The sequence below is a fragment of the Salmo salar genome, chromosome ssa04 (genome assembly GCF_905237065.1).
Source record: "Salmo salar chromosome ssa04, Ssal_v3.1, whole genome shotgun sequence".
In the NCBI taxonomy this organism is placed as follows: domain Eukaryota; kingdom Metazoa; phylum Chordata; class Actinopteri; order Salmoniformes; family Salmonidae; genus Salmo; species Salmo salar.
Genome location: NC_059445.1, coordinates 52,545,902 through 52,560,809, shown reverse-complemented (window position 1 = coordinate 52,560,809; position 14,908 = coordinate 52,545,902). Strand labels below are relative to the sequence as shown.

The following is a 14,908-nucleotide window of genomic DNA, read 5'->3' as shown; positions in this document are numbered from 1 at the left end:
CAAAAAACACCTGCAACTAGAAACGGACATTTCTGAAATACTTTTTTCACTGAATTGATAACAAAGAAGTATAGCCAAGAACAGGTTAGTTGAATAATCTATGGCAGGCAGTTTTTAATGGGGCCTTCCTGTAACGCCCAGTAATGGACACCAAAAATCTTTGGTTATATCACATTATTTACGGTACAATCTGTAGCTAGGCTGCATATTGTTAGCCCCCCACTCATGCTGCACAGAAGCTAACACACTTGAATAACGCAGCACGGCATGTAGAAATGTTGCAAGAAGATACCGGTAGCTTCCAGTTTTGTAAGCTACTTTATGAATTAACTTAGTCTGCCTCAGTCACGTCTCTCCTCTCTCTCACTGTGTGTGTGAATGACGTCATTAGGTCTTAGAGACAGGGCACACTTTTATCAAATAACCGATTGCTTTTTCTATACAAATGTTATTGATCAGCACAATAAAATAAGTTCCAAATGGAAAGGAAACAGATTGTTTTACATCTGTAGCCCAATGAAATCAGCCAAAACCATCTCAATAACTCAATACTGTACATGCACACACTCCTATTTAATATGCATTCACCTGTATTGTGAATAGGCCTAGCTTACATCTTGATTTACCCAGTTTATCAATAGAGATTTACCATTAAAATAAATGATTACCATTGTGTTGTTATGTAGTTAGATTGGTAAAAGCACAGTCAAATTGATTGTAGGATTGTATAATTGATTCATTAATGCATACATGGCTGTCTCTGCCTGGATCAAGTGCCATTCTGTGACTTTGGCTAATACCCTTTTTTTTTTGCCGTGGCATTGTTTTGATATCGAGTATCGTGATACTAAACCTTGTATCGGTATTGATGTCAAAATTCTGGTATCGTGACAACACTATTATGGGGGTGGTTTCAGGGGCTGGTTCAGTATTTAAATCATCAGTGTTAACTCTGGCTCTCCGGTTTCCTCAGTTTCACACTTGGTTCAGAAAGTCCCTCTACATCTCATAACTTGCCAGGCTGGGCCATAAAATACTGTCAAGGTGTGAGGCAGGCTGTGGGCTAATATTCTAACTGATAGGCCCTATAACTGAGTATAATATATGCAGTACCTTCAGAAAGTATTCACACCCCTTGACTTTTTCCACATGTTGTGTTACAGCATGAATTTAAAATGGATTACATTGAGATGTTTTGTCACACAATACCCCATAATGTCAAAGTGCAATTATGTTTTTAGAATTTTTTTACAAATTAAATAAAAAAGAAAAGCTGAAATGTCTTGCGTGTAACACAACAAAATGTGGAATAAGTCAAGGGGTATGAATACTTTCTGAAGGCCCTGTATTTATATTTATATATATATATATATATATATATATATATATATATATATATATAATAAGGTGCACAATGTAATAATGTAAAACTCACAGGAATTTAATGTAAAACTCAGTAGTATAAACATGTCCTAAATACACCCGTAGTGTCATCCATCACCGTAAATCCCGTAATTAGTCACTAGACATTACAACCGTCAGTCAGACCTGACCTCTCTCATTTCTCTAGACTCTCTGTTTTTCTCATAGTACCTGTGATTCACTGAGCAAACACATCCCTCTGTTCCCTTCTGCTGCTGACTCCATCATAACATGTGTAGACTGGAGACAGAGATGGTTTATTTAGTCTAATTGTGTGTTTGTCATGCCCTGTAATGTGTTTACCTTTCCATCTCTTTCCCAGGAAACACCTCTTAGATCCCAGTAATGACTACAAGGTACAGCAGGGAGGAGCGACCGATGGTTTTACATAACATCATATTAGTCTTGTATTGTTTAAATTGCTGTACAGTAGCCATTTATATATGCTGGAAGTGAAAGTATGAAATGAAAGTAACCATTTGTGTGTATGCAGGTAGAGAGAGAGGACATTGAGGCCCTGATCCCCAAAGGAGCATCTGAGTTGACCAAACAGCAGCTCCGCTACCTGCTGCAGGTAGCACCAAGGGCGGACTGGGACAAAAATTCAGCCCTGGCATTTCAGCCACACCAGCCCACATCACCGCACCTGCTACTTACACTCACAGGCAGTAATGCTACTGACACATAACATAGGCAATTATAGTACAGCGTTTCTCAACATTTACATTACCAGTGACACGTGAAACATGGTCCTCCTCCTTTTTAACCAGCTCATGTTTAAGACAAATACAGCATGTAAAAGCACCACTGGAGATACAACTCACCAGTTTAACTGTGCCTCTGTTGCCTCCCTGTTGTGCTGTCTCTCTGCAGAAAGAAGAAAGATGACTGAATAAATGCCTAATAGATGACCATTGGCTCATAATACCTTATGAATGGCTAACTACTTACATTGCAATACATGTCCCCCCAATCCTAAAGTTTAATTACTCTTACATATATAATATAGAGCCAAAATATCAACAAACTGGCAGTACACGTGTCAGTTTGTGTGTCTCTCTCTTTCTGTTTTCTCCCTACATCCACTGTTTTCTCCCTACATCCACTACACTTGACTGCTGCAGCAGCAGCTGAGATGTCTGTGCTTATAAGCCTAGCATCACTGGGACCCGAAGACCAGGGGACCACACTACCTGTGCTGGGCCCAGCAACATCCCAGGATAACACTTTATTTTAAGGGTCCATAATAAACCATTTATAAGGCATTATAAGGCATTTCCAAACCTTTTGCTCACCATTTATTAATCATTACGCCCACATTTGTAAATGTTAGTACGCTAGTTATTTACACATGTATATACACTGAGTATATGAAACATTAGGAACACCTTCCTAATATTCCCTTTTGCCCTCACAACAGCCTCAATATGTCGGGGCATGGACTCTACAAGGTGTCGAAAGCGTTTCACAGGATGCTGGCCCATGTTGACTCCAATGCTTCCCACAGTTGTGTCAAGTTGGCTGAATGTCCTTTGGGTGGTGGACCATTCTTGATACACACGGGAACCTGTTGAGCGTGAAAAACCCAGCGTCGTCGCAGTTCTTGACACAAAGCCCTCACTTTACATTAGGGGCTGGAAAAAATACTTTAATCATGATTAGTAAATAGATTATTAATGTGGGAGTGATGATTAAAAATGGTGAACACAGAATTTATAAATGCCTTATAAATGATTTATTACTGACTCTTAAAGTGTTACCCATTCTAGTTGTGAATGAATAAACAGATATATTAGAGAAAGAAGAAAATCACTGAATAAATGCCTTATAGATGACCATTGGCTTATATTATACATTATAAGAACCTAACTATACTGAACAAGGAAGGAGTATTTCTGTTTGTAATAAAGCCCTTTTGTGGGGAAAAACTCATTCTGATTGGCTGGGGCTGGCTCCCCACTGGGCCCACCCAGGCTGCACCCCAGTCATATCATGGGAAATCCATAGATTAGGGCCTAATGAATGTTTTTCAATTGACTGATTTCCTTATATGAACTGTAACTCAGTAAAATTGTTGAAATTGTTGAATGTTGCGTTTATAATTTTGTTCAGTATACATATTTCAAATTAGTGCATGTCAAGTGTCCCCCCCTTCCCACTTAGCTAAGTGTTTAGATATTAGGCTACATATAATTCAATAGCAGAAAACAGAGAGAGGGAAGGAGAGATATAGACTGCCAGTTCCTTAATGTTTTGGCTGTATAATACAGCTGGCAGTCTCTCTCTCCCTCTCTGTTTTCTTCTATTGAATTCAATATATGACATGCTATGTTTGTCAAGAATGATGCTGGGAATAGTTTATATGGATGCAGATGGATTTCCAGCATTGTGCTTCGTTTGACAGTGCTGCGCGCATATGCATATTTTTCTGCCAAGTAGTGACTGGCCTTTCAGCAAATGAAATATGCGGGAGATTGGCGGGACTTTCCAGCCTTAAGTGCGGTGGCTATGTAATGTTATCTGACACTTGTTAGTCACTTGTTACTACAGCTCAATAACTCACTCGCTGGGCTGAAGACTGAGATTCAGAAGTGAATAATCTTTGATAAAGCAATTAAAATACACAGTCCCCAAATGTACCTTAATTTGGCTTGTGTTTAGTAAAAAGAGCTATATGCAGAGTATATGTCTAGTAGATACCTATTGCCTTCGCTATGTGTTATAAAAGCCAATCTAACAACTTGTTCAGCTATATTGCAAATAGCCTAGTGTCTAAATGCTCCCCCAAATCTCCCTTCCCTAATTAGCCTACTATAGTAGACATTAAATATATTTCATAGTACAATATACAGCCAAAACATGAAGTCTAGCTAGCAGCATCATGATCTGTGTCAGTGTGCAGGAGTGTGTAATTCTCTGTTTTCTTCCTACCTCGACTGCACCACTGCAGCTGATCTGTCATTTCTCACAGACACAACACTCGGACCAACAGAACCAGAACTTTTAGAAAATGTGTCGGCCTCAAGAGCCCTTTTTTGGCACCACCTTTCTGTTTTTCTGTTTTGACTGAATGACTGACAGATTCAGGGTGGGTCTCACTCTCTGATGATGTGCGTTTGACTTTGAATGTGAATTTGCGCCACCGGCCAGCCCAGCTTGGTAGGGGGGCGGCCATTGCCCACTGGTCAGCCAAATACTCAATATAAATCGGTATGAAAAATAGAAATAGCACAAAAGTCATGTCCATTATTTAAAAAAATATATAATATTTATATAATTTTTTGTTCATTTCGACGGCCAATCCGCCCATGGAAAATATATTCATTTGGTTGTTCCACTATGCCTGAAACTGGCTCATAAAACCTCACCTAACCTCCTATCTCTCTCTTTCATCAATATCTCTCCTTTATTTTTCATCTCTCTCGCTCTCTCCCTCCCTCCCTCTCAGACCCGTATGACAGCAGACAAGACCATGCGTCTCCTTCTGACTACCTTCAGTAGTCTGAGGGAGGAGCTGATCCACATGTCAGAGGACCTGAGGGTAAGATCTGGGGCCTGGGCCACTATAGGAACCTATTATGCTCTTAACTGTCTCATTGAGATATACATGCAGGCAGGCCGTCTTACTGTCTCTGTCTCTGTTCTCCCAGCGTCTGGAGAGTGAGAAGGAGTCCCTGGAGAGAGACCTGAGCTTCAAGGCTGACCAGGCTGAGCAGTATGACCGCCTCCTAGAGGCCCTACGAGAGAACAACAGACAGCTACAGGTAGGTGTGTGTGTGTGAGAATTTGTGAGAGTGTGTGTATGTGTGCTTCTTCCACTGTGTGTTGCTTGTGTGTGTTTGCCTGCGTGTACACCTCTTCTGTAGGTGTTTTTGAAAGAGAGTATCTCTGCCCTGTATGTTAGTGCAATGGGTGTATGACTGTGTGTGGGTAACTCTATCCATCCATCCATCCATCTAGATATCTCTGAAGGAGACCAGCTCCAGCCAGCGGACCCTGGAGACTCAGCTCCTGAGCAGCCACACTACAGACACAAACAGGGACTTCCGCATCAAAGAACTGGAGGGCAGCTACCGAGCCCTGGAGAAGGAGAATGAGATGCTCAAACAGAAGGTACTCTAACGCTACCCTCCTCCATCTCTGGCTCTAACCCATCTCACTTCAGAGAATAAACTCTTAGCAATTCTTTTACTCATGATAGCAATTCCTTTTACTCATGTTAGCAATTCCTTTTACTCATGCTAGCAATTCCTTTTACTCATGCTAGCAATTCCTTTTACTCATGATGACTGTAGTATCCGACTGTAGAATTATTCTCATAGATCGAACTTCCTTAACTAACTTGTGTCTCCCTCTGTATCCATCTTCATCCAGTTGGCTGGCCAGTACAGCAGTAGCACCTTTCAGATGAATACAGAGGAGCTGTCACGTCAGTACTCAGAGCAGCTAGCTGCCCTTGCGCCAGGAGAAGGACAAGGAACTGCAGAGCCTCAGGGTAAGAAGCCTACAGGGATGCATGGATACAGGGATGGGGCCTTCCTGCTCTGTTGGAAGTACTATAGCAGTACTGACTGTGCTTGTGAGAAGAAATATGGGTAGCTAGTGGTTATACTGACTGTGAGTGTCTCTGACTATCTGTCGGTATGTCCAGACCCAGCTGACGCGGATCACCACAGAGTACACCATGGAGAGGTCAGGTGACAAGAGCCTGCATCTCCGCATTACACAGCTGCTGGCAACACTGGAGCAGCGGGAGGTTGTCATCAAACGCCAGGAAGAGGTCAGGGGTCATAGCTACTGGTCACTGGTCAGCCCGGCCCCTTAGATAGAGATCTAGGAAATGTCTACTCCTGTAATTGGAAAAATCTAGAACCAAACTAACTCAACAGTTTTGGATTAGAAAAACAGCCTGCATCTAGGGTCTGTTCTCACCCTGCTTCTAGGGTCTGTTCTCACCCTGCTTATAGTGTCTGTCCTCACCCTGCTTCTAGGGTCTTTCCTCACCCTGCTTCTAGGGTCTTTCCTCACCCTGCTTCTAGGGTCTGTCCTCACCCTGCTTCTAGGGTCTGTCCTCACCCTGCTTCTAGGGTCTGTCCTCACCCTGCTTCTAGGGTCTGTCCTCACCCTGCTTCTAGGGTCTGTCCTCACCCTGCTTCTAGGGTCTGTCCTCACCCTGCTTCTAGGGTTGTTACCCTGCTTATTTTGTCTGTCCTCACCCTGCTTCTAGGGTCTGTCCTCACCCTGCTTCTAGGGTCTGTTCACACCCTGCTTCTAGGGTCTGTCCTCACCCTGCTTCTAGGGTCTGTCCTCACCCTGCTTCTAGGGTCTGTCCTCACCCTGCTTCTAGGGTCTGTCCTCACCCTGCTTCTAGGGTCTGTCCTCACCCTGCATCTAGGGTCTGTTCTTACCCTGCTTCTATGGTCTGTCCTCACCCTGCTTCTAGGGTCTGTCCTCACCCTGCTTCTAGGGTCTGTCCTCACCCTGCTTCTAGGGTCTGTCCTCACCCTGCTTCTAGGGTCTGTCCTCACCCTGCTTCTAGGGTCTGTCCTCACCCTGCTTCTAGGGTCTGTCCTCACCCTGCTTCTAGGATCTGTTCTTACCCTGCTTCTAGGGTCTGTCCTCACCCTGCTTCTAGGGTCTGTTCACACCCTGCTTCTAGGGTCTGTCCTCACCCTGCTTCTAGGGTCTGTCCTCACCCCTGCTTCTAGGGTCTGTCCTCACCCTGCTTCTAGGGTCTGTCCTCACCCTGCTTCTAGGGTCTGTCCTCACCCCTGCTTCTAGGGTCTGTCCTCACCCTGCTTCTAGGGTCTGTCCTCACCCTGCTTCTAGGGTCTGTCCTCACCCTGCTTCTAGGGTCTTTCCTCACCCTGCTTCTAGGGTCTGTCCTCACCCTGCTTCTAGGGTCTGTTCACACCCTGCTTATTTTGTCTGTCCTCACCCTGCTTCTAGGGTCTTTCCTCACCCTGCTTCTAGGGTCTGTCCTCACCCTGCTTCTAGGATCTGTTCTTACCCTGCTTCTAGGGTCTGTCCTCACCCTGCTTCTAGGGTCTGTCCTCACCCTGCTTCTAGGGTCTGTCCTCACCCTGCTTCTAGGGTCTGTCCTCACCCTGCTTCTAGGGTCTTTCCTCACCCTGCTTCTAGGGTCTGTCCTCACCCTGCTTCTAGGATCTGTTCTTACCCTGCTTCTAGGATCTGTTCTTACCCTGCTTCTAGGATCTGTTCTTACCCTGCTTCTAGGGTCTGTCCTCACCCTGCTTCTAGGGTTTGTTCTTACCCCGCTTCTAGGTTTTGTTTCCTAACTTGTTTCCATAATTAAGTGATTGGTTTTGTTTAGGCCAGTCTGATTATATTATCTCACAGTTGTTGTGTTAATTTGGCTCCAAAGGATCCTTTAATTTCACCTCAGGACTGTATTTACCTGACTCGTCGTACACTTTTAGCTCCATCATTAACACTTATATTACGGCACAGGCCTCATTCCTCCTCCTCCCTCCCTATTCACCTTTGACCTCCCATCTCTGACCTTTAACCTCCAGGAGATCTGGCGGTTGCAGCAGGAGAAGAGAGACAGCTCCAAGAACGTCACCACGACCACTATCACCAAAAGGTCAGCCCCCAACAATACCATGAGCCTATTTTATGGGGAATATTTGGGGCAGTAGCTCCTCTAAAATGGGTTAATGTAATTTGGGATGCCTAGTGTGGTATTTCCCAAAACAGGATTTTGTACTGGTGTACAGTAGGTACTTAACCAACCAGTATGCGTTCCTTACTGTGTATAACTGATGTGTAGGTACAGGAACCAGTACCCCCTCCTGGGCCTGCTAACTGATGACTACAATTCCACATCGCCCGTCAAGGATACCAAGACCATCGTAATCGAGAGCCGGACGGGGGAGATGATCAAACAGGTAGAGTAGAGCAGGGAGGAAGTAGAAACTAGATGGCCATGCTAGAAAGGACAAACTACGGTATAGCTATACTGTCAGAACTGATGAGTAAGTACATCAGCTATTGTTCTCAGTTTAGAGTTTGAAGTGAGGGGTAACATTAGGGTAACGATTAAGATTAGGGTTAGTGGTTAAAAGGTAAATTATGATTAGTGATTAGGAAGGGCTATTCATCTGTCCATTCTGGCATGGCCAAATAGCGTTAACCATGTGTGTACTGCCATGGGGCCCCAGGAGGGAGAGCGCTTGGGACCCTCACTGGGCTGTTACTATCTGGCCCTGTCAGAAGCTGGGCATTGGTCCGCCGTGTGAGGAGAGGAGAGCCTGTGATGAGAGTTGACTCCTCTGTGGTCCTGGAGAGCCAGGACCTGATGGCATGGAGAGACCATGTTCAATTCTGCCTCTTTCTGTTAGTAGTAAAATAAATTCATTTTCTCCCGACTCTACTAAATTCCATATTGGGGTTGTGGATGCTTAATTGGACAGGCGTCCTTGTTTGTGAGAGTCATGCATGGGATTGTGAGTAAGTTTGGAATGGATTTAGGGTGACAGCACAGACGTTTCCAGGGATTGGAGTAGGGCTGCACAATTAAGCAAATTCACATTGAAATCACAATATTGACATGTGCAATATCCATATCGCAAGAGATCCATATGGCATACAATATTTTGAAACACTTCTTAACTGGGTGTAACGTCTGTTTTTATAGTTTACTCTGTCTCTCTCCTTTTGTGGCCTTCCCACACACACCATGCACCTGTCACTCAGCAGAGCATTTCCTCCTCCTCACTGTTAGATTCCCTATACATTTGCATGCTGTTCCTTTAGGTCAGATGCAGTCATAATATTGTTCCAAACAAGAAGGATGCTTTTTAGAATTGTATTTTTTGCCCATATCGTGCAGCCCTAGTTGATCCACTGTCAGTCTCAGCACTTATGACATCAAGTCAATCATAGGACTAGAAGAGATGAAGCTTGTTGTCTTTCCAATGCTGAATGAAAGAGTAGTATGGCAGATAACAGTGAGTGGTAAACAGCAAGAAACAAATCTTTTGTAATTACAGCTGATGGATTAACCCTTCATGCCATAAAGACCGTATCCATGTTCTGTTCATCTCAAAACAGGAAATCATTACAACCCCTTAAAGACACTGCTTCTCTCGGACAAATTACAACCCCTTAAAGACACTGCTTCTCTCTGCTCTGCACAGGAATGAACGACAAGAAGACCTTGACACCCCCCCCCCAGCATGCTTCCCTCTCCCCGTCCCTCGTCCTAGAGGCTCCCAGGGTGGTGGTGGCAGGGGTTCAGCGCCCCAATATATGGGATGGGTGGTTTGGACCAAATGGGGTTTGCTTGGACAGGAGGCTTCACTTTGGTTGGGATGGGGGGGCATCAAATACTCAACAACCAAATAAGTTATAGTAGTAGCTTAGCGGTTAAGAGTGTTAGGCCAATAACCGAAAAGGTTGCTGGTTCGAAATCGCTGAGCCAACTAGGTGAAAAATGTGTCTGTGCCCTTGAGTAAGGCACTTAACCCTAATTTCTCCAGTAAGTCGCTCTGGATAAGAGCGTCTGCTAAATGACTAAAATATAAAATGCTTATGCTACAGCCAGGAGGGCTGGGGAGGGGACAGGGAAGAGGGGGCTGGTGCTTATTAGTATGCAGCTCACTAGTGTGTCTGTCCACCACTACCCTGCTAGTCTTTAGGACATCTCCTCTAATTGTGCTATGGTGATAGTATGGTTACTATGCATATAAATAAGGAAGCTAAATATGCTTTAATTATGTGCTAATTAAAGAGACTGTATGGTAAAATTTGCTTTGGGAGATGTAAAAAAAAAAATCTGCCTCTGCCTCTGTTCTGGTCTTTTGCTTTTCTTTTGTGACAAGGTAATGGTACATTGTTGTGTTATGTTTCAGCTGCATTTTGTTTCATGTTTGTACCTTAAGAGGTGCATGGGTATGTTTTGTTGTTGTTATTGAATGGAACGCTGCGCTTGGGGTTGGGGAGGGGGGTTGGAGTGGGGTGTATTAGAATATGAATGACTGGGTTGGACATGGCCTGGGGCATGGTTCTATGGATGATATAAACTGGTGGATGAACTGAACATTTTAAAAGTACAATAAACAATGTATGGAGTAGAATGTTTTTCCTTTGGATTGTTATATGCTGAAGGGTCATTCTTTAATTGCGGTGGTAAATGCTGTCCCTTGACTTTGAAACCATGTAAAAACACTTTGAAATGACAAAAACATTTTCCATTTTATGTAACTATTATTTAATAAGAAAACATAAACGCAAAAAAAGAAACGTCCCTTTTTCAGGACCCTGCCTTTCAAAGATAATTTGTAAAAATCAAAATAACTTCACAGATCTTCATTGTAAAGGGTTTAAACACTGTTTCCCATGCTTGTTCAATGAACCATAAACAATTAATGAACATGCACCTGTGGAACGGTTGTTAAGACACTAACAGCTTACAGATGGTAGGCAATTAAGGTCAGTTATGAAAACATAGGACACAAAAGAGGCCTTTCTACTGACTCTGAAAAACACCAAAAGAAAATTGCCCAGGGTCCCTGCTCATCTGTGTGAATGTGCGTTAGGCATGCTGCAAGGAGGTATGAGGACTGCAGATGTGGCCAGGGCAATACATTTCAATGTCCGTACTGTGAGACTCCTAAGACAGCGCTACAGGGAGACAGGACGTACAGCTGATCGTCCTCGCAGTGGCAGACCACGTCTAACAACACCTGCACAGGATCGGTACAGGATGGCAACAACAACTGCCCGAGTTACACCAGGAACGCACAATCTCTCCATCAGTGCTCAGACTGTCCGCAATAGGCTGAGAGAGGCTGGACTGAGGGCTTGTAGGCCTGTTGTAAGGCAGGTCCTCACCAGACATCACCGGCGACAATGTCGCCTATGGGCGAGGAAGGAAGACGGTGGACTGAACAAAGTGATAAAAACATAATATTCAATATCGGTAAATTTGACTAAAATATTAGCACTTCACAATCTGGTGGGTGATAATCTTCAATCTGGATAATAACACAAAACAAATCTTAAGACATTTATCGACAAAATATTACGAAAACAAGCAACACCCAAACATGACGGAGAGTAAGACAGGGGAACCGATTTCAAAACGAAAACGTGACTCTTCTACAGACGATTTAATAATTTTCACCACCGGGAATGGTAAAGGTCGAAACCGATCTGTTAAAATCAATAAATGACAAACTGGGTATACTTGAATTAGTTAGTAAGGATATAAAAGAGCTGAAGGCCTCGAGATGAGTGATGAAAAAGCTGCGACAATGGAGAAGGAAACACACAAGCTGAAAGGGACAGTCAACAAGATTGAAACCGAAGTGAATGAAATTAAAAAGGAGAACACCGTTCTGAGAGAAGCCTTACTGGACATACAAACTAGAACCATGAGAGAGAATCTGGTACTTACAGGTATCCAGGAGAAAGAAGGGGAAGTTCCTGAATCTGTGGTTAGAGAGTTCCTCCTTACAGCGCTTCAAATCCCAAGCGAAGCTGTCGACAAAATCCAACTTGAATGTGTACACCGCAACGGACAGAGAGGCCAAAGGTATGAACGCCCAATCGTTGCCAAATTTGCTTCATTTAAAGATAAAATAATGGTTAAAAGCCTGGGTAAAAGACTTGCTGGGACCAAAATTGCCATGAATGATCAGTTTCCAAAGGAAATTGCAGAACGGCGTAAAGTTCTGTATCCAATTTTCAAAGAAAATAGATTAAAAGGGAAACGAGTAGGTCTTGTCGTTGATAAACTATACATTGATAACCAGTTGTTCAGAGACACAAAGACTACTCCATGGTTATTTTAAAAATGACAAAGTTCTCATAGATGAGGAAAATAATGAAACACAATTCTAGCCCGGTTATGGATTGTAACAATACAATAAAAAAAAATGCTTTTGTATATATCTTCACATCTAACTAATTGGAACACACAAGCACTAATTCAACATGGTGAAGATAAAAACTAAGTAAACAGAAGGCACATTATGTGGGGATGGTGGGTGTGTGTTTTATCTTTTTATTTTATTTGTTATGTTTGGGAAAGTTGAGTGAGTGAGTAATGAAATGGTTGCATATGCCAGAACCAATGTATTGCTGTGAGCCAGGGTGTGAGAGGGCTTTCAATGTTGTTCAGATGATGGATATACTTCTATAATGAATTATACGTCTTATTTATTTATTGTCCTATCATGGTGGAACAGTTTTAAAATAAATTCTACATTTAATTTATTTATTGTCCTATCATGGGGAACTACATTTTTTAAATAAATTATATCTAATTATTTATTTATGATCCTAATTTAATGGTACGGTCCACAACCCTATACTCTAGACACCCACCTGAATGACCCAGATACTAAGGACAAGTCCCTAACTGTTTTATGTGCCTGCTGTAAGCGGTCTCTATGCAGCCAAAATGAGGTCAGAGACCAAGAGCAGCACTGCCCCCTCAAGATTCTGAGCCTGCTTGGCAGGGTTGGTCCTGCAAAGCCAAAGCCCCCTAAATGGAGAGCATACTACACAAGGAAATTCTCAAAGCTGCTGATGAGAACCTTGATGACCTTGTACCTAGCCGGGGGGGATTCCGGTGGGGTGCCCCCACCCAGGCAGTGGCAGTGCTGGCAACACTAGTTGCAGTAACCCATGGGGAGGGGGGTCACACTCGGACATTCAGAGAGGGGGTATATTATTGTGACCCTGGTGGCACAAAATCAAAAGTCTGACTGCATGGAGATGCTTGGGAATATGGTCAATACGGGTGACCGTATTGTGGGTGTTTCAGGGAAAAGGTGTACATTTGACCTCCATCATCTAGGATGTGACAGTGGTTAATAAAATCTCTCAGTCAAAATATATTTCTCCCATGGGCAAAGAAATTCAAAAGGGGTGATGGTTTTAATTAGCAGTAATTTTGATCCAAATGTGCAAATTGTCCAAACAGATGATCAAGGTAGATGGATGATTTTAAATATGTTATTGGACAATAAACAGATATGGCTTATTAACCTATACGGTCCGAATAATGATGATCCAAGCTTCTTTGAAAATATATATAAGAATATATCAACTCTACAAGCAACACTAGACTCTTATTATGGTGGGAGATTTTAATACGGTCTTAAATACCTCTATGGACCGGAAAGGAAATCACACTACAAACTATCACCCTCAGGCACTTAAGGAAATCATGAATGTCATGGATATATTGGAATTAGTGGATATATGGAGACTTAAATACCCTGACCTAGTGAGATATACAATGCGGAAGCTTAATCAAGCTAGTCGTCTTGACTACTTTCTTATGCCATTCTCTCTGCAACCAAAAGTTTAAAAAGTGTTGATAGGGGACAGAATGCGGTCGGATCATCACATAATTGGCATATATATTACTCTTACAGAATTTCCACGTGGGCGAGGATATTGGAAATTTAATCAAAGCCTACTAGATGATAAATTGTTTAGAACTAGGACAGAAGAATTTATAACTGACTTTTTCAGACATAACATAGGTACAGCAGATCCCCTTATTGTATGGGACACTTTTAAGTGTGCCTTTAGAGGCTATGCAATTCAGTACTCATCTATAAAACAAAAGCAATTTAGATCAAAAGAGTCCATATTAACAAAGGAAATTAAAGGACTAACAGTACAGTTAGATAGCAATAAAAACAGTACCATAGAGGCACAGAATAAGTTAGAGGAAAAACTAAAAGAAATGGAGGAACTTATTCAAGAAATATCCAGTGTAATATATTATAAAAATATAGCGAACTGGATGGAATATGGGGAAAAATGCACCAAATTCTTTTTCAATCTTCAATATAGAAATGCTACCAATTTTTTTTAATTAAAACTTGTTACAGATGGAGTCACACATGATTCACCAAATGAATTTTGAAAGAGGAAGTAAAGTACTTTAAGAATATGTTTTCGTTTCAGGTTCCTCCATCTCCACTAACTGAAACTAATTGTATGGATTTTTTTCCTAATTATAATGTAAAATTAACATCTGTACAGAAAGACTCATGTGAAAGCCAAATTACAGAGGAGGAACTGCTTGATGCAATTGGGGCCTTTAAGGATGGGAAAACTCCAGGGCTGGATGGCATACCATTGGAAGTATACAAAACCTTTTTTTGATATACTCAAAGGACCATTATTAGCATGTTTTAACCACTCCTATGTAAATGGTAGATTATCAGACACGCAACAAGAAGGTCTGATATCATTATTACTGAAACAGGACCCAAATGGTATATATAAAGATCCAGTCCATTAAAAAAATTGGAGACCTCTTACACTTCAGTGTTGTGATGCAAAAATCCTAGCAAAATGCTTGGCGCATAGAATTAAAAAAGTATTGTCAGATATTATTCATCCTAATCAGACTGGTTTTTTACATGGTCGATACATTGGAGATAATATAAGACAAGTACTGGAAACAATAGAATACTTGTCACGTCCTGACCAG

General features: G+C 42.3%; 1 protein-coding gene across 2 annotated transcripts in view; it reads left to right on the top strand.

The window, feature by feature from the left end:
- The window catches only part of LOC106603589 (protein POF1B-like), a 49,322-nt gene extending 38,802 nt beyond the window's left edge, over window positions 1-10,520 (top strand). Inside the window, exons 4-13 of one of the 2 annotated variants that reach the window (XM_014197454.2) lie at window positions 1,745-1,778; window positions 1,916-1,996; window positions 4,871-4,963; window positions 5,073-5,186; window positions 5,383-5,535; window positions 5,797-5,917; window positions 6,074-6,202; window positions 7,959-8,029; window positions 8,216-8,333; window positions 9,585-10,520. In XM_014197454.2, the coding sequence (XP_014052929.2) occupies window positions 1,745-1,778; window positions 1,916-1,996; window positions 4,871-4,963; window positions 5,073-5,186; window positions 5,383-5,535; window positions 5,797-5,917; window positions 6,074-6,123 (646 nt within the window). In that variant the 3' untranslated portion in view covers window positions 6,124-6,202; window positions 7,959-8,029; window positions 8,216-8,333; window positions 9,585-10,520. Of the gene's footprint in view, window positions 1-1,744; window positions 1,779-1,915; window positions 1,997-4,870; window positions 4,964-5,072; window positions 5,187-5,382; window positions 5,536-5,796; window positions 5,918-6,073; window positions 6,203-7,958; window positions 8,030-8,215; window positions 8,334-9,498 lie in introns of both variants that reach the window. The other variant, XM_014197453.2, reaches the window with a different exon arrangement.
- Window positions 10,521-14,908: the final 4,388 nt, after the last annotated feature.